Raw genomic sequence first — 27,433 nt, 5'->3', positions numbered from 1 at the left:
GCCGCACCACCTACCTTTATTCCTCCCGATGACTGGTTCACACAAACTGGCTGGCATACGTGTGGGGATCAGGTGTACACACAGCAAATAAAGGATGAACTAAAGATCATCTAACCGCTTCCGATCGGCTCATCGGAGGATATCAGGCTGAGCTGGACTTTAAGGGACTTTAAGTGAACGTTTTATCTCGCTGAATCTGAATCAGATTTGGTTAGGGGAGCTTGTCTGTGATTGGAGGAGCTACAGGTGTAGCGTTCTGGCTGGAGGCCTTTTGGATTCTCTCGAGGTTTTTCCACAAGGCGATGTGAAACGGAAATATTTAGGATAGGATCGAGTCCCCATCTGTACTCAGTGATGGCTGTGGCTGGTGGAGGTGAGATGACATGCAGTTATTGGTTAGTATTATTTTCTGCCTATTTGTCCATGGTAACAGAGTCGAAAATGAGAGGACGTGTAGAGGTGGGCAGTCATGGATTCTGGTTATTTTTTCTTTTGTTTACATGTTTTACCACCGCTTTATCCTGGTCAGGGTCGCAGTGGGTCCGACTTTCCTGGAAGCTCGGGCACAATGCAGTAATGTACCCCGGACAAGAGTAAAATCATCTTTCTTGCTTTCTTGTCCCTTCTAGTTTTTATTCAATGCATTCCCAAAAATGCAGAAAAGTGCAGAAGTTCTGATGAAAACTGATGAAAAAAATAGATAGCACAAGGCTAGTTGGGCAAGTTTCTAATTCGTTTGTTCTCATTTCTTCCGTAAACATATACTCTTTTTATTTCACATGAACAGTTCTTTTCTTCTTCAATGTTTGTTATTGTATTATTTTCACAGCTATGGTAGTAGTGCCTCAGCCGGCACTTTGTTAGATACACATATGTGATATGTAGTTTAATTAATCATTTTAAAAGCTACACCAGTGACCCACATTTTGTCCATATTTTTTATGAGACCCAGGCAACTCAAACAATACATCTCACTCTCTGCTCTGTACAGTCTGATCCTACTTTGGTTTACAAGATGTAACATAAAGCCACCACAAGGAGGCATTCACGTACACATTTATTTAATTGTTATTATTATTATTTTAAAAAAACCAAACACTCAGAGCTACACCAACCATACAGATCAACATTGTCGGTATACAATTACTGACTGTAGCACAGCTGTTGCTCTTCAAGCTTTGTTAGCTGCCTGTATCACTGAGCAGATGTTTGGGTGGTAAAGCATTCTCAGCACCGCATTGACACCAACCTGGTAATGACATGATCGTGTGTGTTTCTGTGATGAGTGTAGCAGGTGCAGCAGTGTTGTTGGGATTTTTAAATACTGTTCAGCCTTACTGGCGTTTCTGGCGCTGACGTGTACCAACGTGTCTGTGTCTGCAGGACTTCTCCAATATGGCCGCAACTGGTCCGCCATCGCCAAGCTGGTGGGCTCCAAGACCGTCTCCCAGTGCAAGAACTTCTACTTCAACTACAAGAAGAGGCAAAAACTAGATGAAATACTGCAGCAGCATAAAATGAAATCGGTTTGTGTTGCTTTCTCAAGTATTCGTGCTGCTGTTGTGAGTTTATTTAGATTTCAAATCTAGATTTTAGATTTAGATTTCAGTGGTAATACAATTGTGTGCAAATCCAAATACTACTATTTGTTATAGTTGATTTTTGAAATGATTATAAACATGTATTATAATGAGTCTGGTGTGTGTGTGTGTGTGTGTGTGTGTGTGTCTGTCTGTCTGTCTGTCTGTCTGTCTGTCTGTCTGTGTGTGTGTCTGTCTGTCTGTCTGTCTGTCTGTCTGTCTGTCTGTCTGTGTGTGTGTCTGTGTGTGTGTAGGAGCAGGAGCGTAAGGCCAGGCGTAAGGGTAAAGCACCACAGAACGAGGAGGCCAACGCTCCCTCTGCTGCTGATGAAGAGGAGATGGAGGGATCTGCCGGCAGCTGCAATGAAGAGGAGGCCCAGGAGGACGGAGAAGGTACACACACACACACACACACACACACACACACAAAACAACTGTACCCTGGACACCAGCGACTTCACCTTTTCATATACATACATTACATTTATACATTTACGGCATTAAGCACCGACTTAAAGTTATGACCGTTTACCATTTGAGCAATTGAGGGTTAAGGGCCTCGCTGAGTGGTCCAACAATGGCAACTTGGTGGTGGTGGGGCTTGAACCCGCAACCCTCTGATTACTAGTCCAGTACCTTAACTGCTGAGCTACCACTGTCCCTTTTCAGAGCTTTATTTTAGATGAGTGGTTTACTTTACTTTATTTTTAGTTTACTTTATTCTGGACAAGCACAGTCAACCTCACAAAGCGCTTTACCTTATACAAGAGGCTGTACACTGAGAAGACAAGTATTTACCCTGACCCAGTGGCTCCCTCTTAGGGAATCTTACCATGTAGACATGGTAGGAGCCCAGGACCCTCACAGCAAGAGGGTCTTGGGTTCGATTCCCAGGTTGAATCGGTCCGGGTCCTTTCTATGTGGAGTTTGCATGTTCTCCCTGTGTCTGTGTGGGTTTCCTCCAGGATCTTTGGTTTCCTCCTACAGTCCAAAGATGTGCAAGTGAGGTGAATTCGAGATACAAGATTGTCCATGACTGTGTTTGACATTAAAGACTTGAACTAATGAATGTTGAGTAACCTGTAACTACCGTTCCTGTCATGAATGTAACCAAGATGTAAAACATGACGTTAAAATCCTAATAAATAAATAAATGCCCTAAGAAGACTTACTTTGGGAATATTGCTTCATTCTGAGTGGGATTAGTACTGATACAAATAGCTTAGGCTGGACAAGTCCCATTATAAAGAGAGAGCTTTACTCTGAGGTGGATGTATCTGGTGTAGGTGGCTGCTGGGTTATACAGCTGTATTGTTAATGATTTGCAGCTGCATCCTGTGGACCCATGTTTGGCGAATTTGAGTCGTCATTCACTTTATAACATTTAATGTAATGTTTTATATCAGTGCATCATCAGCTGTGGATAAAAAAGATAGTATTCATTATCAGATTGATAGAGTTGAATAAAGAGATGCTGATAATAACTTTTTTGACTGTTTTTTTACACCAGGATGCCCCAACCAGAGCTCGGACACAGAGAGCCTCCCGTCTCCGAATTCTTCTGAGGGCAGCAAGGCCAAAGAGGTGGTCAGCTCAGCATGCTTCAAAAATGCATCCGATACCCAACCGGTACCAACCACATCCACTTCTGAAAAGAACCAGGCCAGCTCAGAGGAAGAGAAACCCTTGGTGGAGCAGAAAGCGGTGAAGCAGGAAGAGCAAGCCGAGGAGAACGAGGTAGCAAAGGAGGTGCAGGCAGAGTCGGAGGTGGAGGATAAGAAACCCCCAACCCTGGTGGAAGAAGTGAAGAGAGAGGGACGGAAGAGAGAGAGGGAGGCCGGAGGGCGAGACAGCGACTCCAGTGCAACCTGCAGCGCTGATGAGGTGGAGGAGCCAGACAATGTAGAGAAGAGCAGGTGTGTGTGTCTGTGTGTGTTCTGGGGGTGTGTTGTGTTTGATCAGGAAACAGATGAGATAGTTGGTTTGTCCTGTACAGCTCTGTTTTACATGATAGCAGAAAGTGTGTATGTTGGCAGCACCAAGAGAAACAGTGATGGCTAAAGAAATAACTGTGTGTGTGTGTGTGCGTGGTGTGGAGTGTGTGCTGCATACACTCTGTAAGATGTACAGTGTGTGTTTGGGATGGAATTATAGAAACGTTTTCCTCACAGGAGGGGTTTGGTGAGAGGTTTGGTGAGAGGTTGGATGGTTGAGTGTGTGTTGATAAACAGGACAGTCCATCCCTTTATTATTTTCATTCTCTTCAAATGTTTGTTCTCATAATGCTTTCATTTTCCTTTTTTCTTCTATTACCATAAATGCCATAAATTATTTTCCCTTTCCAAATCTTTTACCCCCATGAAAATTTTGCCCTCTTCATATTTTTAAATTTTGTCCCCTAGGCCGAGTTTGCTGAGTTACGCCCACGATGGAGTGATCTCAACTATGCTGCCAAAACCTCTGGACCTGAAACAGCTCAAACAAAGAGCGGCTGCTATACCTCCCATAGTGAGCACACACACACACACACACACCTCCCATACAGATCACACAACCTAATAGTAGTGGCTCTGTGCTAATTACACACCCATTCTCTCTCATTCATCCCACGCTGATTTAGTCAGACGTCTCAAATTCTCGAACATTGCAGTGAATTACCTACAAATCTGGTATCCACACCAGGATGAAAGAAAACATGCGCTTAATGTATAGCTGTAACATAGAGCATTCTGCTGCTTCAACCTCGATCAGATGCACCAATCTGCCTCAGTAAATATGAATAATAAGTCTGAGAGATTCTGAGATCTGTCCATTATCACAGCAGTCGCTCCTTATGGAACTGAGAGAGAGTCCAGATTATCTACACACTTAGAAACCACCTACTTATACATGGGGGAAATCATGCAGGAAAATGTTGGACTGACTGTCCAGGCGGAGGACCATGACACATCCGCACCTGACAAAAGGAGAAGAACCCCCATTATGTCAAACATGCCTCACACTCATCATAGTAAAATATAAGAGGGAAAGGCAAAATAAATCTTTACTCACATTTTTCTCAAACATTTAATTAAAAGTACATAAAAATATCCTTATAAGACCAAATACCTACATACCTGCTATGAGTATAACTAAAAATGTAAAAATAGCATTAAAAAACAAATAAATAAATAAAAATTAAATCTCTGTAAAATAAAATGACATTTTTATATGTTTATACACTTTGATTATTAAATAAAAAGACACGTGTGTACCTCTAATACTCACCAGTCAATGTGTGGTAATAATAAACGTGTAGTATTGTGAGTGGAAGCTGAACTTGACTTGATTATGAACTGTTGCATAAAAAAAGATTCTCATGTTTTTATAAAGTGACATGACATTATTTGCTTTGTAATTATGAACAGCTCCACATCATGTCTGTGTCTCTCACCCTGTTCTGCAGATGCCAGAAGTCTATGCAGCAGGAAGCGGCTTGTTGGGGAAACAGCAGATGATGCCCGACGCTCTGGCGCTCTATCAGCAACAGATCACTATGGCACACGAGTCCTCCCAGGGGGCCAAGCAGCAACCTCCACAGCCAATAAAGTCCCAGCATTACCACAGTGGTGCTGCAGAGTCCGGTAGCCCACGGCTTCAAGCAAGAACCCCGACTCCCTCTGAAAGAGAAGGTATGATTTTTATTTTCAAGTCTATTAGTCAGCGTTTCTCTGAGGCTTCTGTTGCTCCTCCATCATTCTCAGCCTCAGTGCTCATTCCTTCATTTTTAAAAGCTGATGTTTTGAGTTTTGATAACATTTTGATGCATATCTAGTACTAAATACTAGATAAACCCACATGAGCATGTAAAAAAATGTACAGATAGTAACCTGAAGTGAGGACTGAATCTTGCTGAAGTCTGTTTGGACGTTTTCAAACCCAGGAATGCTCGAGTAGGGCTTCTGGGGATTGCTTAAGTGGTCGAGGCTTCATAAAAAAACAATCAAGCTGATTGCCAAAATGGCCTTTTTGTATCTCCTGAGACTGGATTAATCTTCTAAACGCTTTTACTGATCGACCTTTAATGTAATTCCTGCTGTGATGGAGACAACCTGACCTGTGCATTTAGTAAGATCAGGTCAGGCTTAACTGCTTAACTTTGTTCCCATGTGTATGTGTGTGTGTGTTTGTAGATAAGCCCCGGGCTTTCTCTCCTCTTGCTGACCTGAGGAAGACTCCCGGTCCGGATGATGTCAGAGCCGTGGGTCTCGGTCGACCTTCGATGTTGCAGTACCAACTGTCTCCCAGAGACATGGCCAAATTAAGTCAAGAACAGCTACTGCACTACAACGCCTGTAAGAGCCTCTGTACACACCACTTACACAACTGTATGCACACATTTGTTTCCAGGAGGCTGGGAGTTATCAGCCTGTCTGTCTTACTCCATCAGCTTGTCAGCATTCCTTACTTTTTTTATATACAGTATTATCCGGAGTATTGTTGTCTAGGCATAAAAAGCAATGCTAAGAATTGTAACTAAGTACAGAGCTGAAACAAACAGCTGTATACAGCTGGATATTAGCTGGGTGTATCAACTTAGTTCAGCTCCTTTTCTTCTGTGATTCAGTTTTCCATTAAAGGAAACACAAGTCTGGAGAGATTATTAGCTCAGGTGCCCAGGACAAGCAGATTTTGTTTCCAGACTTGTTATTTTTTTTAATTTGTACCTACCTGGACGAATGATTCAATAGATTCACACCAGCATTTACTCTGGTGGTCATTTTTTGCTGTCCTTCCTGGACGTCTTGTAAAACTGTTGTGCAATGGATGGTGTGGATTCCATGTTGGAAACAGTTCTTCGAGAGCTTTTAGTGTTACTGTAGCTCTGCTCAGTCTTTACATAAACAGTGTGACATTCTAATGTTGTGTTTTCTTTCGGTAGCTCTTCAGCAGCAGGAAAGGTTGGCTGGTGTGCGGCCCCTCCACATCCCTGAACCCCCTCCCCTCATTTCTTCAACCAAACCTGGTGGCTCCATCACACAGGTACAGGACAACAATAGCTATTCTTTTATTGAGATTGGTATTCATTACATATTAAAGGCAACTAATATGTGCTCGGGTGATGCAGCAGTCTGTTATATTAGTCAAACATGGGCACAGTCGTTGTGTCTGAGAAGGAATTCTGTTAAAAGATGATCATTTTGTTAGGATATGTTGTGATAAACATCTTATAATACCAAATTCAAGTGCAAATAAAATTCAGATTTAGAGATTAAATGTGTAAAAGATTAAATTGGTTAAAATTGTAATACAAATTATTGAAATATGTCCACAAGTCATCTGCTATGTTGACCTTTGAAGGGGCATTATATTATACAATGATCCCGTACTGGATATGCTAACTATTGCACTGCTCTGAATTTCATGCAATATTGTCCGACCTCAGAGAATAACAAAGGCCATTTGTACGAAGCAGTTTTTCCTTATAAAACTGATTTTAAATTATAAGTTGGGTTTAGCTCAAATGCTAAATCATGGTTAAATTGCTAACTGGCCCAGAATGGTGGAAAACATCTGGCTAAAATCTCCCAATCCCGGTCTGACCTACCTCTTTGCAAAACGACACAAAGAGCAAGTCTTTGTGACCAGGCCTTAAGTCCACTTTTTTGGTTGGTTAGATAATTTAATATTTTTAAAACGAAGTAATTAAGATAATTTGCTTCGTACATAAGTTTGTGTTTTGATGTGTGTTTTTCACAGGGTACTCCAGTGCAGATGCACAGTCCGGCCCATGGCTCAGAGCACAGCAAGCTGGCTGCACAGGGAGCTTTGCCTCTGTCCTGGATGGAGCAGAGAAAGCTCGGTGTGTATTAACGTTTGAGTTAATACAGTGCACTGATATGCATTTTTAATGAAAGGCTAGTGTATGTATGCTTCTTTTTAAATCTCCCCCTGTCCTTTACAGCTGTATACCCCATGATAAAGCAGGAGCAGCTTTCTCCGCGTGGACCCTCGTCGTCTCAGGCTGAGAATCTCTCCACACAGACAACAGCTCACGAGAGCCTCACTCCCCGCGGTTAGTGCAGCATTTAACCTACACACCAACTCTTTCTTTCTGATTAAATATCAGAAATACACCAGCTTAAGGAACTCGCACCTACATTAAGCCTGTTCTGGGTGTTAAATGTGTAGTAGTGACACTTACTGGTTGTTTCAATTGATTTTTTCCTTGCTGCATGTTGTTGATGCTGGTGGGCGTTCCACTCATGCAGCAGAAAACTGGTCAGCATAAAAATGCAATATCCATCTGTGGCAAAGGGTTCATGACACAAGGGTGCGACTTTCCTAACTGTCTGAGTGAAAAAAGTTGGCATGCTGATACCCCAGCCAGTCTTTGACATTTCAAAATACACACAATTGTGTTTATTTGAATGGCTTTTGCCAGCAGCCATCATGTGCCTTCTGCTAAAGCTCCTTAATTAGCTTAATATGGCAAAGCCAGACACACCTGCAAATGGATTGGACGTGTTAGAACCTGGCATTATTCTACACTCTTAATCACAGAGCTGTGGAGATGATCCATGCTGCAACATCACTGCAATGTTTTTAAAATGTTCCCACTATAAGCCTGGTTTTACTAAGTGAATTAAGGGCGGCACGGTGGCTTGGTGGGTAGCACTGTCGCCTCACAGCAAGAAGGTCCTGGGTTTGATCCCCAGGTGGTACGGTCCAGGTCCTTTCTATGTGGATTTTGCATGTTCTCCCCATGTCTGTGTGGGTTTCCTCTGGGTGCTCCGGTTTCCTCACACAGTCCAAAGACGTGCAAGTGAGGTGAATTGGAGATACAAAAATTGTCAATGACTGTGTTTGATATTAAAGACTTGAACTGAAGAATCATGTGTAACCTGTAATTGTGATTTGTGTTGCAGGACCCATGCCGGCTGTACAGGGAGGTAGCATCACTAAAGGCCTGCCTGGCACACGAGTACACCAGGAACCCTCCATATCATACCGCGGTGGTTCAATCACTCAGGTAACAATGAAATGTGCAGTGTGCTTCAGGCGTGTGCGTGTGCGTGTGCGTGTGTGTGTGTGTGTGGGCGGACAAACACTCTGATGTCTCTTCTGATCGTGAGTGTCCTCCTACGTAAGAGATAAAACTGGTGCATTTTATTTCGTCTTGTTGCTATAGCAGCAGGAACACATTGTCCATTAATGTTCTCTTTCATAAATTGCACACACACACACCCACACACACACACACCTGAACGCACAGTGCAAAATGGCATCTACACAGTCAAACTTCATCCAACAGAGATGCACATTTACACAATGCGGTCAGAAGTATGTGGACACCAAGTATGTCAGTCACACCCATTTCTAACGTGAGTTTGGAATTACTTTTATAAAATAAATTATAGGCTTGCGACTGTGTGGCAACATATCAGGGAAGTCCTGTTCCTGTGGACAAAACAAGGTCCAAAAACAGTCAGTGTCCATGGTTTTGAAATGGAGTAGAAAATCCAGCAAGCTTTCAGTCAGGTGTCTGCTTACTTTTTGCCTTATAATAGATATTGAGTGCTTTAACACTTGATGAAAAGGGTCAAACAGACAGGTTTACCTACTTTTCTAAATAGTGGGGATATCCGAGTTGTACTGAGATGTCGTTTGGGTGGCAGGACATTCTGTGTCAGATTAACAGGGATGGAAATTTCACGTTCTCTGTGTGAATAGACGTTAACCTGCACATTTTCACAACCTATTAGCACTGTGCTGTATTATTGTTGGGCATGCTAACAGCTCTAGTGAACAGAACCGTTGTGTGTGTGTATAACAGGGCACACCGGCGGACGTTCTCTATAAGGGTACCATTACTCGTCTGATCGCCGAGGACAGTCCCAGCAGGGACAGAGCCAGGGACGAAAACCCACCCAAGGGACAGGTGCTGTACGAGGGCGTCAGTGGACACGTCTTCTCTGTTGACCGTAAGTGCTGTCACATATAGACACAAACTTAAAGTGTGTACCATTTTAGGATTCAAATTTAAATTAGGTTTAATAGGGTTTTGATTTCCAATTCAGTAATGTTACGTAGTATATTAATATAATAGTAATAATAAGATTCCTGGTTTGATACCCAACATTTTTATTTTTACTTCCTTGTGAATTGTTTCCACTGGTTGGTAAAATTTTGCCACAAAACACTGTTCTAATGGTTGGTATTAAAACACCATATAGAGTGCCCCATATAGGATGACATGTTTCTGGCTCGGTACTGTGATGCCTCACCAAAGGCATAACTGTTGGCACCAGTAGATGTTTGACCAGTAGATGACTTTTGGTTTGTACCTACAATTGTCCCGAATGGCACCCAGTTCTCAATTTTGTACTGGATGATGAGGTCAAAAAATCCCCACTAATAGTTACATTAATTGCATGAAATCAATATAACATCAGGAGCTAAAAATAGCAAAAAATGGAAGTCATGACTGATATTGTGCAATTGATGTTAAACACAAGAAATGTACTGTGCTGTGATACAAGTGCAGTGATTTTACGTGGTTGTGTTGGTCCGTTTACATACAGTATGTTGTTACTTGTGTGATCACTGTGTTACACTGTGTCACACACTTAAATCTAACCTAAATACTTCTCCTGATACTAAATGCTTCAATGGCTGCTCTTTGTAGGCACTCCAAACCCTAAGGATGAGGGTAAAGAAGTGATTGGACTGAAACGTTCATATGATGTGATGGAAGGAAGCATGTCCCGAGTGTTGCCTTTACGGGACACCTTGTCTGCAGCTGAGGGTTCGTGCATGATAAATCCTACATTTTATCGTTTGCCATGCGTGTGTGTGTGTGTGTTATTTATTTTTAACCGAGCTCTTTCTTTGCAGGGCTGATAGGTCGAGCAATGCCTCAGGGAAGAGAGAGTCCTCGCCCTCACCATATCCGTGGCTCTATCTCACAGGGTAAGCATCGCTGTGCCGGATTAGGTAGCTGCTTAGACATACTCAGTTCACCTGTCAAGCCATTTATACGTCTGTTCTCATATTAGCATATGAATAATGCACAGTTGAGTGCAAAAGTTTGCACAGTGATGATCATATACATCAAATAAGCAAAAATGTGAGCTACTTTTCAGTCAGTCATTAAATAAGGCCCTTTAGACCTGATTTGCATGTTGGAGGGGGCAGGTATTACTCATTGGCTTAATTCGACCAGCTTAATTGGTCTTTTTTTGATCAGTTATATCGCAATAATAATAATAACAATGAAGATAATAATAATACTTCCAGTAGGGAATTATTGTATTATAATATGTCTGATGTCCTGGTTTACTGACTTATATTCACGCCTCCTCCTCTCTCTCTCTTTTAGGTATCCCACGACACGTTGAGCCCCAGGACGAGTATCTGAGGAGAGAGGCGAAGCAGATGAAGCGTGAGAGCTCTCCATCTCCCCGCGGCCCAGAGCCTATGAAGGGCCGGCCTCACGAAAGCATGGTACCGACTGTTAAAGAGGGCGGTCGCTCCATCCACCTCATACCACCTGAGGCCGTCCTGGTGAGCAAAGCACCCAAAGAGGGCTCCATCACACAGGTATCCAAACAAATAGACCTTAAACTAAACTAAGTTACAGAATATTCTAATCGTAGCTGATTATGTATCTCATACACATATAAACCATATTATTGCACACTGTTTGCATTGTCTGACTAGTTTGGTCTGTTTACAGGGCACGCCTCTCAAACAGGATCCCGCTGGTTCCTCAAAGCGCCACGACGTGCGTTCTATCATATCAAACTCCCCTAGGCCGTACCCTGGTCTCCCGCCTCACATGGAACGGGGCCACTATGACGAGCCGGGCCCTAAAACACGACCCAGTGCCGTGGTCAGCACCTCCAGCTCTCTGGCAGAGCAGGGAGGCAAAAGCCACCACAGCCCGGTGGGTTACGACGAACTCAAGAGATCTGGATACCCCGCCCCTTCACACCGAGGATCACCACTAACCAGCAGAGATACGCCACAGCGGTCACATGAAGGTACAACTATGAGTTGAAAGTAATAATGCGTAATAATGCATGCACAAATGAAAAGCGTTATTTTATGAAGTTTGATCATTAAATTAAATTCCAGCTGTAGTAATATTCATTATAGTAACAGTATGGACGTATATTAGCCTTGTAGTGCTAATAGTTATAATAATATAATAATAATAAACTCTTTGCAGGTTCTTCAAAAGTCCCCCAACAGGAGAGGAAGTCCACTCCCACTCCTCGGGAGATGAGCTCTACCAAGTCTCCGCTGCCTGTTGTGAGTGATCACGCTGCGTCTTTGGCCTCCTATGAGAGGTTATTGCAGGGTCTGGGAGCTGATATGTACAGAGGCCAGATCCCCCTGACATTTGACCCCTCTGCCCTGCCTCGAGGCATCCCTCTAGACCCAGGTAATTCCACCTTTCTGCTTTTGTCCTTGTATTTTATTAGAGGAAACAAACCTGTAAGTAATGAAACTGATTGTATAAATTTGTACCCTTCTTAGCTGCGTACTACCTGCCAAGGCATCTTGCCCCTGCTCCAGGTTACCCTCACCACTACTCTCACTACCTGATCCGAGGCTTTCCAGACACGGCGGCCATCGAAAACAGACACACCCTTTTCACCGATTACATCACCTCGCAGCAGATGCACCAGTGGCCTGCAGCCGCCATCGCACAGAGACCGGATCTGATGAGAGGACCACGAGATCCACCACTCACCTTATCCTATTCACCTTCTGCTAGAGGTACACACACACATTCGACTTAAAGATTTCTTATATTAATATATCGTTATGACTTATTAAAACATATGTACAGGTGTAGTTCATTAAAAGTTCACACATTTCATTGATTTAGAATCAGCTAAAAATAACTGGTAATAATTTAATGAATAAATTAGGAGTATGCCTTTTATGGAAATCAGGTGACGCTTCTCATTTAAGAGATGGCTGCTTTAAGTTACATTAGAGCCGGTGAATTAACACATCTGTGAAAAAGAGTGTCTGGGATTTATTTTCTATTTTCTCGTTAACGCAGCCAGTTTATTGTTACATGCTGATATTTGTTTGTTTCTTTGGGAAAGTTGTAATAACAATTTCTTAATCGGACAGCTCCGGTGATAGATAGGAGTTTCTAAGTTGAAAGAGAGGCATTAGTAATGTGTGAGTGGTGCGCATGCAAGCCGATAGAAACATGATGTCGAGCCAGACCCACGGACTTCATCCTTGAAGGCAAGAACTCGTTTTTTCCCCGTGTGCTCGGGAGGACTTCATCATCTACTGTTAAGTTCCACCGGTTTGGATTATAAACAGTCACTACCAGAGCGGTAGGATTATGGAGACATTTATTTTCTTTTCTGAATAGGAAACGAACTAAACTCAGAGTTAAGAACTTAACTGAACTAAGATTTGAACATATTCAGAACTGAACGTAAACTAAATTTAAGTACAGTATACTTTGCAATGCACCTTATGTTCATGATTTTGTTATATAATTGTATTTCTCTTAAGTTTGAATTAAAATATTGAACTGTGTTTTACCTTGAAAAGGGAGAAAAAAAAGAGTCGACTAAAGAAAAAAATACTGTTTATTGGCAATATAGATTAGTTAAATTCTAGACCGGTCTAACATAAAATAAATAAAGGAGCTATTTTGTTATACATTCTGCAGAAATTATCTTTAACCTAGGCAAAGAAATAAGGAAAAGTGTGAATTCCGTTCATATTTACTACAGGTGTTACATTTAGCATGTGAAAGTATTCCAAGGAATGTCTAAGGAATATAAAAGTGAAAATATGCCAACCTGACTGCCAAAGTGACTCTTATCTTATAAAAGCTTGTCCTGATGTAAGTCAAATTGGATAAGAGCATCTGTATAATGCAACTGTATTAGTTAGTTTTCATTAGAAAGTAAGTTTAGATAGATAGATAGATAGATAGATAGATAGATAGATAGATAGATAGATAGATAGATAGATAGATTATTAATCCCGAAGGAAAATAAGGCTTCAGTAGCAAGTTACATAAATCAAAAGTCAAAAGTAATAGTTCACACTACAGAGATTCACATTATACAAACAAGTATCTGTATAATTACAACAACACTCAGACAACACACTACAACAACAGGACCTGAGGGTACATATTGAGGTGTTATTTCGGTTATCATCGTAAGGCTGGTATAGATTGTAACATCTGTAAAATATAAATTATAAAGTAAATTATAAAGTGAATTATAAAGTGAACCACAGTTTATAATTTTATAAGTTTATAATTTTTATAAGTTTGGTGACACTAGCTGGTTAGTCTAAGCTTACAGGCTAAACCTGGTAAAATGATTCTTATTGTCTCTGTGTGCTCTGATATCCTTCGCTTGCTATTCATGCAAAACCTTGTTTTGAGCCTATAAATAATCCACAGTACAGGGCTTTAAGGCATAGTCTGTAAGTAATAAACAGAAGAAATTATTCTTTAATGTAGGGTGGGTTAATCCATCATTTACTACTCCTCCTGCTATACAATAGACTTTGACATTTCCAATTCACATTGTCGTGTGTTGTTCCTGCAGGAGCATCTGCATCTCCAATGGACCGCATCACCTACATCCCAGGAACCTCCACTGCTTTCCCCAGCCGAGCTTACACTACGCCCCCCATCTCACCAGGTACAGAACACACACTTCCTTTAATAATGAGCTCACAGATTTGCACACACACATATACACTAATAAGTCAAAATAATAGGACCACTGCCCAAACATCTGTGTGGCATGTGAGGGTCTGGATATATTAAATGTCGGGCTGATGGTAGCTACTCGTACACTTGTTCAATGTAGCAGATACGATTAAAGTAAACACCTGAGTGACTTATATTAGGTGCAAATTGTTATGGCTAGACGACTGGGTTAAACAAGGTGTGCACATAGACAGCCAGGGTGGGTGCCCACAGATAGTGATCAGAGGATGGACAAGTAATCAACCACTGAAAGGTTGTTGGGTGATTCAGTGATGCCAGAGGATATGAAGGCAGTTTTCTCCAGGATCTTGTGAGATGGCACCTGGATGCACTGTAGAATGATCCTTTTTGCAACGTACAGGAGTTGAAGGACATGCAGATAACATCCTGGTACCAGATACCACAGGGCGACTGCGTATATTTTGTGGATATTTATATTTTCCATGTTTCAGCAAGAGTTTCGACAGCATATCAGGGTGGTGGTCCTAATTTTTAAATTCATCAGTGTATAAAGGCACATTTTAGTGTTGTATTGCTCATTTACAATAAAACGTAAACAGAGCTACTTCACATCGGGCAAAACTACCTGCATATGTACTTATAATCTGTATTAATATGGCTTTATTGTTGTTTTGTTTTGTGCTTTTTTTCCTGTTCCAGTTGGCAGCTCTCACATGAGCAAGCTTCAGGGCACGCCTACATCATCCGAGCGAGAGCGCGAACGGGAGAGGGAGCGTGAACGAGAGCGCGAAAGAGACCGGGAGAGGGAGAGAGATCGAGAGCGGGAACGGGAAAGAGAGCGGGAGCGAGAGCGGGATAGAGAAAGAGAACGGGAGCGAGAGAGGGAGAGAGAGCGGGATCGAGACCGAGAGAGGGAGAAAGCCGTCATACACGGCAATGTGGAACATGCCCCAATATGGAGACCGGGTAACAACACTTTAATATAAGATCTTATTACTAATGCAGTACAGGGCATGAAGTGTTTTCCTTTTAGTCTTCCATGTGCTCTACTATGTTGTAGCAGATTTAAAACTGTATGGTAGCCGGCTTTATGAAACAATTATTAGCCTTTATACTTCTTTATACTAAGCTTGTTTATGTGCATGAATTTAGTTTATTAAAATAACAAAAGGAGCTGTATACCCGGGTTTTAAATCTGTGTTAAGTGGTCATCAAGGAAAAAGGTGCTCCTATAGACTCTGTGTTTACACCTAAAGCCAAATGTTGTCTCAACATACTGCTTAAGAACCATCATGGCATATAAAAATTAGTTTATTTTGTCAGTTTTTTTTGTATATCTGCTACTCCTGACTGTTCCTCGCTTTGTTTCATAGGAGCTGCAGAGCAGCCAGGCGGCAGCATATCCACCTCGCGTCCTCCCTCTCTACCTTACAGTCACCAGACCTCCTCGCTCAGCCCTCGGCCCCAAGAAAGCCTGCAGCAAAGACCCAGTGTGCTGCACAACACCAACTCCAAGAACCTGCAAAGCTCAGAGCACAGTAGCTCCTCTGTACTGCGGTGAGTGTATCGCTGGAATAATAGGATGGCTGCATGTTCCTCAAGCTGTATGGCAAAGATTCTCTGGTTTTTATAAGCTGGTCTGCAGAGTGCACTAGCATGTGTGACTGGCTGCAGATTGCACGTGGGTGTATGCTGAGAGTTCCCGCTGTATGGGCGAGTCTGCTTTGCTCCATGATTTATCAGAAACGTGATAGCAGAAGTGTTAATGTAATTGTAGAGACATTATCTGAATATCATTTGTATAAATAGGTCAGTAAAAATGAAATGAAATTAATCAAAATGTACTAGATCAGGAAACTTGCTGCTTCTGGGTGGCTGTGTCTCAAACCACGCTCATTTACTTAAGTGCCGTCAAGTTGATTTTGAGTCCTGGTGACCGTGTGGATGTGTTTCTCCAGATCTTCCTGTTTTACGTATGGGTCTTCAGGCTTCTAGATGGCTTGTTCATTGTTTTCCTAATTGTATCCATCCATCTTGTTGCTGTCTGTCCTCTTCCTCTTTTACCTTCTAGCTTCATTTTCTTTTCCAATTAGTTGTTTCTTCTCACAATGTGTCCAAAATGATAGTGCTTCAGTCTGGTTATCTGGGCTTCAATGGAGAGGTTAGATTTAATTTGGATCCATTTGTTTTCTGACATGTTGGATCTTAGTTGCAGGTCTTTATTTATCTCACTGCTGATCCTATATGCTAAAAGTTATGCCTGAATAGCAATACAGGATTTGTAGTTTGTTGATATTATACAGATAATTCCCTACGTTAATGCTTTGTTTGTGGTTTTTTGTGCAGGTCTGTGCCACAAGCCTCCCCACGCTACCAGAATTACAGTGGGCACATGCAAAGAACCAACGAGGCATATCCAGACTCGACCGGGGCCAAAGATCTGAGCCGTGAGGGTAGTAAGAGTCGAGGAGGTCTGCCCAAACACCAAGAGTCCAAATCTGACTCCAAGATGTCCAGCCCCAGTGGCGGGGGTATTTATGCCTCACACTTCGCCCAGGCTGCCAGCGCCCACCTGGGGCTCAACACAAGCCGTGGATTTCCTGTTCTGTCTTCAGAGTCGGGTAGAGAAAAGTCTCAGAACAAGCCGATTTCCATCCAGGACCACGAGCTCTGCACACTCGGTAAGATCACCATCACTTCTTAAGAGCCAGTATCATGTATTACATTTCTTCTGATAGGGGGAGGACTTCATAAACTAAACCCAAAGTCATAGTTCAGCCAAAAATAAAATGTTAGATTTCTCAAAATCCCTCTTACCTTAGAACTGTCAGGTAATTGTTTTCTAGTTTTGCACTTGAAGCATGTGGCTTTATGTTTGTAGTTGTTCTCTACAGACTTTATCACAGACAATGAAGAATAAAGAACTCCAATTATTTTTTGCTAGTTATAACTTTTAGTTCAATTTAATTTTATGTTTGTATGATTTGTGTAAATCCTATTTATTCAAATTATCCTCCAGGCCACCCAAGGAGGATGGGTCCCTGCTAAGTCTGGTTTCTCTCAAGGTTCTCCCTGTAATTTTAAGGGAGTTTTTCCTTGCCACTGTTGCCCTCGGCTTGCTCAATATGGGTTTTGGTCTGTAGGTCCTGGATTCTGTAAAGTTGCTTCGAGACAATGTTCATTGTAAAAAGCGCTATACAAATAAAATTGACTTCTCTGGTTAAAATGTCCAGATTTTGTGGGTAGAACAAGAATAAAAGTGGTTTACTACCCATTTCTTCTCCCTGTAGATGTTTGTAGGAATGGTATATGAGGAAAACAAATAAATACACATTGGTAAAAACATGGTAGCCTATCAGTTCAGACGTCTCAAATTCTTAGTGTGAGACCCCGCCCCTGGCAGGTGAAAAGAAGTGACTGATGGCTACTCACTTGTCGGAGGGGGCGTGTGAAAGCCTCGGCCATCCTCGATCATCCTTGAAACAACAGGATTTAATCGAATAGGCAAAAAACCAATACACAATTGATAAAAAAGAAGCCCTAAAGCACTCATAATTTTTAGTTCAATTAGACCGAACCTTAGTTGAACTTCCAGAGCTCATTTATTCAACTGGTCACTGGTCACTTAGCCTGGCATAAGAATCTTATCGACTTGCCTTTTATCTCTCCTCCCTTTGTCCTTTATTTAAAGGAAATGTTGTCATAGGTTTCATTTTGTCTTGGAGGTTGTGTCTCTTGGCTCAGGAGAGAATCCGCTCGCAGTATTTAGACAGCTGTGTGTAGGAGGATTTAAAAGCAACAACAGAAGTGTGGGGTCAGTTATGATGGAAGAGAACTTCACTGATAGGGGATGTACAGTGCATTTGCAAAAATCCATTGATGAATTTAGAGTTGAGGTGAAACGTGTTGATGCATTTGGAACAAGCTTGTGTGTCCTGGCAGTCTCGAAATGTCAATGATGTCGGCAACTGTTTTTATGTTTTTATTATCTCCTAACCTCCAAATAGAGGAATCTATCTGAGTTCTCTTATAAGATTGTATTATTTCTAGGTCTTAAATATACTTTTTATATATTTATTTTTACCTTTTGTCACCTTTTTAAAAACCTTTTTCCATTAGTAATTTTATTTTACACATAAAAAATCTCAAATAAATAAAAAACCGCCTTCATCCCACTCTGCTGTTTGTGTGTCGAGTCAGTCTAACCTCGTGAGCGTCTGTTTTTGTATCTTCTCCCTGTACAGCTCAGCAGAAAGTTCTGGAAGAGCACATTGTATTTGGAGGAGCAGAGGAGAGAATGTCCCCCAGCCAGCAGCCCCCCTCCCCTGCTGTTAAAAGCACTCAGAGAGTGGTGACCCTCGCCCAGCACATCAGTGTATGAATATTAATTTGCCTCTGAGAGCGCGCATGTGTACAGATTTTAAGTTAAGTTTTAAGTAAATGGCATTTTTAACGACTTCCTTCCTCTTTCAGGAGGTGATTAAGAAAGATTACATGCGTCAGACGCAGCAGGGGCAGGTAGGAGGCCAGCCTATGTTTGGCTACTCCGGTACACCTGTGTTGGACCTCACTCGCCCTCCCAGCGCCCCCCAAACACCTTCAGACTCAAGTTCCAACTCCCGCTTCACCCCTGAGGGCTCCGGCTCTGACAGAGACAGAATGAGAGACAGGTAACAGAGCATTAAGTCCCTGGTTACACCTGACTTGAATATTTCTCAGTCACAGCTGATCAGCTGTATTTATCTATATAAATAGGGTTTCATGCATATCAGAATGCACCAGAAAGAAGGAGCAAACGGCTCTGTGTGTATTGTGTGTGCAGGTCTCCTCCTCAGAGCAAGGTGTCCCCAGTGAGTCTACCTTCTGAAGGCATTGATCCAGGGTCTCCAGCAGGGGGTGCCTCTGAGCCAGACTCCCAGGGAGCAGCTTGTCCCAGCGAACAAGCCGAGCAGGGGTGTGTAACATACACGTACTTACATACAGAAATAATATAAATATTTTTCATTATAGTAGTTAATAATAACATGTATATATATATATTTGTGTACAGTACAGTTAAATGTCAGAGCACAGGATCAGCCATTATATGGCACCCTTGGACCCGAGAGGGTAAAGGGTTTTGCTCAAGGGCCCAACGTTGCCTGGATGTCAGAGCTGGGATTCAAACCCACTACCTTCCCTTTGATAGTCTTAAAATTCTTCTCATTAGGCTACAACTGTCCCACAAGTTATTACTCCTACAGGTGGTGCAAACAGTTATTAAGTTGAAGGTGGCTAGAACGTTTTTAGAAGGGTCATATGTTAAATAACTGTCTCTAAACAGTTTCTATTCGTTTTTTTCATTTTTTATTTCCATTATTTCAAATACCTCCCCTATAAGGGCAATATGTTACATACAGTCGAATCCGGTTAATTGGACCAGCCGCTTATTCAGACCGAATCCTAAAGTACCGAAACAAATCCTATTATGTACGTGTAATGTTATTCGCTTATTTGGACCAAAATTCCGTTTAATCGGACCAAAGAACGTGAGAGCGAATAAGAAAAAGAAGCCACAAGTCGCCACTTAGAGCGGATGCAAAGCGGGTCAGCGAGATATGGGAGGATTCCTGGGCTCCCCGGGAGAATTTATGCTTTTATCAAAGGTCAGGAAATCCGAAAAGTTGTGTTGACAAGAGCAAAACCAGCGGGAGGTGAACACGCCCACCACTTTCTTTCCCTCAACGAAGCACCCAGTAGCCAGCAGCGTGGTTATTGGATCCATCTGCATCTCCGCTTTTCAGCGAAATGAAGTCAAGCGTAAACAAGAGTGTCCGGCAACACGTGCAAGGAATTCCCTCCTGTCAATCACGATTAAAGTCTACACGAGAAAGCTATCATTCCACTATCATTCCTTGTAACATAGGGCATGTTCGTGTAATCGGACCAGCCGGTTATTAGGACCAAAACGATCGCGTCCCGATGTGGTCCGATTAACCGGATTCGACTGTATTATTAATACTTAATAATAGTATAACAAAGTACTTTTTTTTTTTTTTTTTTTAAGGGAACCCTTTAGTGTAAATAACAACACTAACATTAACACAAGTTCATTTCCCCAAGAGGATCAATAGTCTTATCTAAAATAAACAAAATTGCTTTGCAAAGTGTGTTTTCATCTAAATTCCCTTTTGTCATCTGTTTTTTTGTATGAGTTTAAATTGTTCCCTGTGACGAATGTGCAGTGACGAGAGCAATCAGAAAGTGTGTCATTACTTTTTCACTGAATTGTACACAGTCGTTTGCTATTTCACACACTACATTCACAGCGTTTTTAATGGCTTTTGTTTCTTCTGTTGTCAGAATGTTCCTGCTGAGTCCGTTTCCTCTCAAAGTTCTTCCTGTAATTTTAAGGGAGTTTTTCCTTGCCACTGTTGCCCTCGGCTTGCTCAATAGGGGTTTTGGTCTGTAGGTCCTGGATTCTGTAAAGTTGCTTTGAGACAATGTTCATTATAAAAAGCGCTATACAAATAAAATTGACTCCTCTGGTTAAAATGTCCAGATTTTGTGGGTAGAACAAGAATAAAAGTGGTTTACTACCCATTTCTCCTCCCTGTAGATTTCTTCATCCCTGTTTGTATGAATGGTATATGAAGAAAACAAATAAATACACACTGGTAAAAACATGCTAGCTCATCAGTTCAGAGGTCTCAAACTCTTAGGTTTGAATTTCAGCTCTGCTATCAGTTGTCCGGGACCCTACACAGACACGATTGGCTGATCACTGATGGCAGTGCATGGCTATCTGCACATGATACTGAGCTCTGTGAGACCCCGCCCCTGGCAGGTGAAAAGAAGTGACCGACGGCTACTCACTCGTCGGAGGGGGCACGTGAAAGCCTCGGCCATCCTCGATCAGGAGTGGGGGTGGCAGCAGCAAAATAATAGAGATAAGTCTCAATTGGAAACAACTGGATTTAATCAAATAGGCAAAAAACCAATACACAATTCATAAAAAAAGAAGCCCTAAAGCACTCATAATTTTTAGTTACATTAGACTGATCCTTAATTGAACTTTTAAAGCTCATTTATTCATTTATTCGACTTGCCTTTTATCTCTCCTCCCTTTGTTTTTTATTTTAAGGAAATGTTGTCATAGGTTGCATTCGCAAAAAAAAAAAAAATTGTTTTTAATGGCTTTTGTTTCTTCTGTTGTCAGAATGGGATCTCGTTCTCCTACTAGCAGTGTTCAACCACCAGCCTTTTTCAGCAAACTCACCGAGAACAACTCAGCCATCGTCAAGAGCAAGAAGGAAATGATCAAGAAGATGGTGGTCGGCAGTGACAACGAATTTAGTGAGTTTATATCTCATACAGATTTCTGATCTTTGAGCTGGAACAATTGACCTACGAGTGCACATATGTCTAGTTCTGATGCCGAGTGTCCATTTAGGTGTGACTCAGATGTTCAGATCTGCTGCATTAAACATGTGGAGTAAAAGTAGCTACGATCGGCCCAGCGTTTAATATTCCTCACATGCACCATTGTTACGAAATAGGCATTTTCTTGCACATTTGGGATGTTTTGGCTCATATATATACAGTATATACACACATATGTGTGGGTGAGTGTGTGTGTCTACCTGCTTTTTTGCTGCATGTCTTCTTCCTCATTATTTATGTCCTTTTTTCTCCTCTCTCAGACACTGGGCAGCCTGGGACGGAGATCTTCAACATGCCTGCCTCTGCTACAGCAGGTGAGATTTACTCCAATAAAGTCTACAGTGAATATTTGGATGGAATCTCAAATCAGCCCAGTATTAATGCCTGAGTTTTTGGGTTTTGTCAGCCGAATCACTTTAAAGAAAGAGTCAAACGTATAAAAGTCAGATGTTTTAATAAAACCTGAATAGAATTCATGTTCTAATAATAATTGTGTATGAAACTGTGTTAGGCGTAGTGAGCATGCGTAGCCACCAACCTCCCGATACCAGCGGCAACACCATCGGTCTGGAAGCCATCATCCGCAAAGCTCTGATGGGAAAATATGACGACCAAGCAGATGAGCGCTCGCCCTCCAACTCTCTCACCCCACTGAACACCGGGGGACCTTCTGCTGCTGATCCACGCTCTGAGGAGTCCTACTCACTGCCTGGTAGGGAACCACAACACACACACACAATACATAATATGATTGACACACAGTTTGCACAATGCTACCTGGGCTAAATGCTTCCGTTACATACTTTCTCTCACTGTATAAGAAGCTTTGATTAAAGCCCTGCGTTAGATTGGCACCCTGTCCAGTGTAGGACAGTCGTACTGTACTGGTTAAGGTTCTGAACTCTCACCTTCACCGACTGTCACTGTTTGAAGTCTACTGATTCTGGATGGAACCAGATCCACATTAACCCTGAACACAATACGCAAAATGAAAAATAGGGAATAGTGTTAATAAACTGAAGGGTTGAAGCAGTGTTCATACCTGTTGTAGGTAAATCAAAGAGCAGTGGACGCTCCAACGGGCGTAAGACCAAGTCTCCTGCTCCTGGAATGTCTGGAGGTGAAAGACCATCCTCGGTGTCTTCCGTTCACTCTGAGGGAGACTGCAACCGCCGCACACCTCTCACCAACAGAGTGTGGGAGGACCGACCCTCGTCTACAGGTACACGCGGCCCTCCTACAGAGGAACCAATTCCAATAACAGATCAATACATAACGGCAGTGATGTGAAAGAGGTGTCACCAGGACCCATATCATGTGTCTGTGTTTGTTTTAAAATAAAACAACAGGGCCTTGGTTGCTTAGGGGTCTAACACGAGTTGATTGAACACATTTCTTTAATTTCCAGTGTAAATGAGCTTTGCGTAAACATGACATTTTGTTCTCATTATGAGCAAAAAATGAAATAAGTGAAGTTTTCTGTGTTATTGTGCCTAAGCTACAGATGTGGTAGATATTGATTATGTTTAAAAACGTGTCTCGGGTGCCCAGGTGGCGCAGCAGAATAGTCTGCTAGCACACCAGAGCTCCCGGGTTTGAATCTCGACTACTGGCCAGCTGGGCGCCCTCTAGCAGGCATAATTGGCTAATGCCTGCAGCAGACAAAATTATCCTTCAGTCTGCTGGGTGGGAAAGACCAGACTGATGGGCGGGGTTATCAACGCTGTGTAAGGACTTGACCTATAAAGTGGAGCACAGAGATTGAGGCGTGGCTCTCTGTACACGAAGCCGACCTCACACGCAGATACACTGTATGGGTGAATAAGATCGAATTGGTGGACTGCACATACATCGATGGGAGTGTGTGTCAGGAAAATATACTGTACACCCTCTTTGAATGCTGTCTGGGTGGTGGATTGGCTATGATAAATTGGGAGAAAAAGGAGTTAAAAAGCATAAATAAATACTTAAAAACGTGCCGTGGAGTTTTTCTGATTCATAATTAAATGACTTTCTGATTTTCTGACTAAAGTATTTATTCTGCCCAAATATCAATAAAAATATTAGTATTAGCTGTTTAAAAACCTTTGACTAGCATTCATGTGTGTTCCTTATGATGTGTTTGCAGGCCCCACCCCGTATCCCTGTAACCCCTTCACCATGATGTGCTTGCCTGGTGCAGTGATGCCCGGCCCCTCCCCGTCACCCACCCAGCCCGCAGCAGGACCTCCACAGTCTCAGAACCGCACCTGGGAAAAGGAACCCAAACCTCTGCTCTTGTCTCAGTACGATTCAGTGTCAGACAGCGAGTGAACACACACACACACACACACACACACACAGACGTCTGTACACTCAACCTTTTATCCACACACACAGAAATAACACAATGTCACTGATATTAGGGGTGGGTGATATGAAAAAGTAGTTTCAAGGCGCTTTCTCTGTGAACCACACCCACTGCATCTCTGACCAGGATAAAACGGTTAGCTTTACCATTAAGAGTAAAGCAGTATAACATATAGTGTAATATAAATCCGAGATCTAAGATTAGAACTTGTACAGTTGAAAAACAGGCGTCAGCTTCACGTGTCTTAGAGGAAGCACGTGCTACCCTCCCAGAGGTCACATGACACTCAGCTAGGAGGTGGAAAGCATCAAAATAAGAACAAAAATAAAGAAAACTGCAGTATTGATCATATCGTCGTATCACCCAGCCCTAACGGAGTTCAAACTGTAATAGAGCAGATAATGATTTGAAAGTAATATGCATATTAATATAACGAATGCACCTCATACACGCACATACCTCCAGATACACACACACACACACACACACACACATACACAAAACAAACGGACCCCTGTGCGTGTGCAGTGAGGGAACAGAGTTCCACTGCTGCTGCTAAGTGTATTCAGTATATGTGTGTGTGTGTGTGTGTGTGCACGCCAACGTTAGCGTCTGCATCACTTCAAGACTGCACATAGGACAAATCACTCGACTTTTTTTTTCGTTCTGCTTCTGGCCTTATTGGATTGGACTTGCGTCGTGTGAACAAGAGACAGAGACCTTCTCTTCATCATACTGCTCAGGATCCTCATATCGTCAGCTCTCTGGACAGTATTCACCTCCTGCTGATTAGTTTTCCTTATACACATGCAAGCATCAACACACTCACTGTATTCCACACTGGGACAATCCTGATTTTATGTGGTAGAGGAGGAGGAGAAAAGAATGAAATGTACACGGTTTTCCTCTCACTCCGGTAGTCAGAAGCCATGTTTTGTGTTCGAAGTCGCTTCTGTAGGTTTACATTGAAGATACATGATGAAATGACGACCTGTCCGGGCTGTGTTACTGCATTGTGCCCAGTTTCACAGCGACACCGAACAGGATGAAGCGGTGGTTTTAAGTGGGCAGATTTTATTTAATAGAAGGGTTCTTCAAAAAGTTTCCGCACTTTTAAAACTCTTTTATTAAGAATTTCAAAAACAAATAATCACTTTTCTACATAATCACCTTCCCATGTATTTTGTCCTCAGTGTATTTTGTCCTTTTTAATGTCATCCGCAAATAATATTTTTGGTTGAGCATGTAGCCACTGATGCAGCGCTGCTTTCACATTATCATCATCACATGAAAATCTTCTTCCCCGTAAAGCTTCTTTAAGTGTCCAAAAAGGTGGAAATCAGAAGGAGCTAAATCCGGACTATAAGCGTCTCTCAGACACGACCGATTACTGCTCCTTCCTCCCTCACCACTTCCAACTTAAATATAAAAGTGCGGAAACTTTTTGAAGATCCCTCGCACCACTTTGCTTCCTCGAGTCATTTAGATCCAGTGCAGAACTTGGCTGATTAACTACGTTTGCCCACGTCGAGGGCAGAATCGTGTACATTTCAGCTTCACTGAACCATCCACATCAGTCTTAGCTGCTGGTGACGTTGCTCATTGCTTCGCACCCAAATCTGGTCAGTACAGATTTACAGATTCACCACTTCAGCTTGTGAGGCACATTTTCAGGTCAAGCAGACCGGGAGTGGGGGTGTATGTGTGTGCTTTAGTTTATTTTTTTTTTTTGGGGTAATCTTTTCTAAAGTGTTCAGTACGGTTCGGTCCGGTTCTTCAGAAATGTCATTGAGTTTTTCTCTAATTTGCTACCTTGTATTTGGGGGGATGTAAGATAGATGGCGTGGGGGGGGGGGGTCACTGGTTTACAGGGTACTTACTGCACTTATATTCGATGTAATTACATCTCTGTGCAACAGTGGAGATTTAAATTCACCTCTAGTCGACATTTTAGTTCTTTCACAAACGCTGAGACAGTTTTCACTTTTTTTCCTACGATCCATGTTTGTATACCGTGTTCTTTCTCTTCTGAATGATTTATTAAGCACTTGGTTTATTAAGTGACGGTTCTCATTCTCATCTACTATAGATGTTAGGTTAGGATTTTTTGTTATACAGTATTGTGTTGTATTTTTTTAACATTTTTATTATTTTTTTGAGTTTGTAAAGAAGAAAACGTCCAATGCTCCAGCGACAATCACAGTAGAGAAGAGTGCTGAGCTGAGCATGTGGATGGCAAGCTGCTTTTCCCACACACACACACACACACACACACACACACACACACACACGGCTGTTTTGATTGAAGAGACTGATGGAGAATCAGCCAAATCAAAGCCATTTCCTGGGAAAAATAAAAAACGACGACTGCTTTCTCTTCTCTGTGGTTAAAAATGGACCGATTACTCAAGGACGTTATTGCAAATCGGTTCATCTGTGTAAATCTGAGTATGAAAACTGGACTGGGACAAACTCAACACCTCGTACATAACCTGTATCCTCTTTGTGTAAATTCATTTTGGTGTTAAGTGCCATTTATTTGACATGTACATTACTGAAGTCCAACTACCAAGTGACTACGCACAATGTTTTTGGGGGAGGTCCGGGAGGGAGGGGTGGACTTTGTTTTTAAACTGCTTAAACAAGCGCGTGTGTGTCGTGGTCGTTTCACACACTGCTCAGAGCGGTGGATTTTACAAATCCTCACACTAATGTGTCTCCAGAATCAGTGTCACATCGACGCTGGTAGTTATTATTACTCTGCATGTGCTTTAAATATAACAAATTCTTTTATTATTTGCTACATTTTTTTTTCATACATCCCTCCTGAAAATAAAATTTTATGAATCTATTCCCAGCTTTACCTCAGTGGCAGTTCTTTCTGAATGAAGAGTGGAAGTCCTGTGTTGGTTATTGATGCGGTGTGTTATTGTTGGTCAGTATGTTGTGCACTGACTTGTGTGGGTTTGTAAATGGCGCTTGTGTCTGTTATCAGATTGTTATTGTGAACACATTATCGGCTCTACCTGTGTTCTCCATCTGACTGTTCTCCATCCGCTGTGAGCAGCATGAGCAATTAACATCCATTCTCTCCTGGCTGCCAATAAGTGCTACCTGCAGAATGTTAACCACAGCAGAGGTCTATTTTAATGTTGGATTTTGAACTGAAAACATTCGTTCTAACAATGAAAGTGAGCGTTTCAACATTAGATAAGCCTTCTTTGACATCTGAGGTGGATGTTTTAATATCAGTCACCACCACCAATCTTATTTACACCATGTCAGAACCTCAGCTACCATTCTAATGTTGGCAAAACGCACCCGTGTTTCATATTTTAGACGTTTAGAGATTTGAAGGACCAT

General features: G+C 42.1%; 1 protein-coding gene across 4 annotated transcripts in view; it reads left to right on the top strand.

Annotated features, from left to right (window-relative positions):
* ncor2 (nuclear receptor corepressor 2) overlaps positions 1 to 26,921 on the top strand; it is a 95,329-nt gene extending 68,408 nt beyond the window's left edge. For 2 of the 4 annotated variants that reach the window (XM_062999377.1, XM_062999376.1), the window contains exons 18-46: positions 1,384 to 1,526; positions 1,835 to 1,973; positions 3,091 to 3,496; positions 3,983 to 4,088; positions 5,026 to 5,251; positions 5,753 to 5,914; positions 6,502 to 6,602; positions 7,320 to 7,422; positions 7,525 to 7,635; positions 8,489 to 8,592; positions 9,397 to 9,544; positions 10,249 to 10,368; positions 10,458 to 10,532; positions 10,942 to 11,162; positions 11,299 to 11,605; positions 11,794 to 12,009; positions 12,105 to 12,347; positions 14,171 to 14,266; positions 14,998 to 15,264; positions 15,672 to 15,855; positions 16,645 to 16,979; positions 18,543 to 18,673; positions 18,772 to 18,968; positions 19,121 to 19,252; positions 21,497 to 21,633; positions 21,981 to 22,034; positions 22,232 to 22,432; positions 22,772 to 22,942; positions 23,849 to 26,921. In XM_062999377.1, coding sequence (XP_062855447.1) covers positions 1,384 to 1,526; positions 1,835 to 1,973; positions 3,091 to 3,496; positions 3,983 to 4,088; positions 5,026 to 5,251; positions 5,753 to 5,914; positions 6,502 to 6,602; positions 7,320 to 7,422; positions 7,525 to 7,635; positions 8,489 to 8,592; positions 9,397 to 9,544; positions 10,249 to 10,368; positions 10,458 to 10,532; positions 10,942 to 11,162; positions 11,299 to 11,605; positions 11,794 to 12,009; positions 12,105 to 12,347; positions 14,171 to 14,266; positions 14,998 to 15,264; positions 15,672 to 15,855; positions 16,645 to 16,979; positions 18,543 to 18,673; positions 18,772 to 18,968; positions 19,121 to 19,252; positions 21,497 to 21,633; positions 21,981 to 22,034; positions 22,232 to 22,432; positions 22,772 to 22,942; positions 23,849 to 24,033 — 5,021 coding nt within the window. In that variant the 3' untranslated portion in view covers positions 24,034 to 26,921. The other 2 variants (XM_062999378.1, XM_062999379.1) reach the window with 2 other exon arrangements.
* Positions 26,922 to 27,433: the final 512 nt, after the last annotated feature.

The sequence above is a fragment of the Trichomycterus rosablanca genome, chromosome 7 (assembly GCF_030014385.1).
Source record: "Trichomycterus rosablanca isolate fTriRos1 chromosome 7, fTriRos1.hap1, whole genome shotgun sequence".
NCBI lineage: Eukaryota > Metazoa > Chordata > Actinopteri > Siluriformes > Trichomycteridae > Trichomycterus > Trichomycterus rosablanca.
Note: the sequence above shows the minus strand (reverse complement) of the source record. Positions and strands in the feature narration are given on the sequence as shown.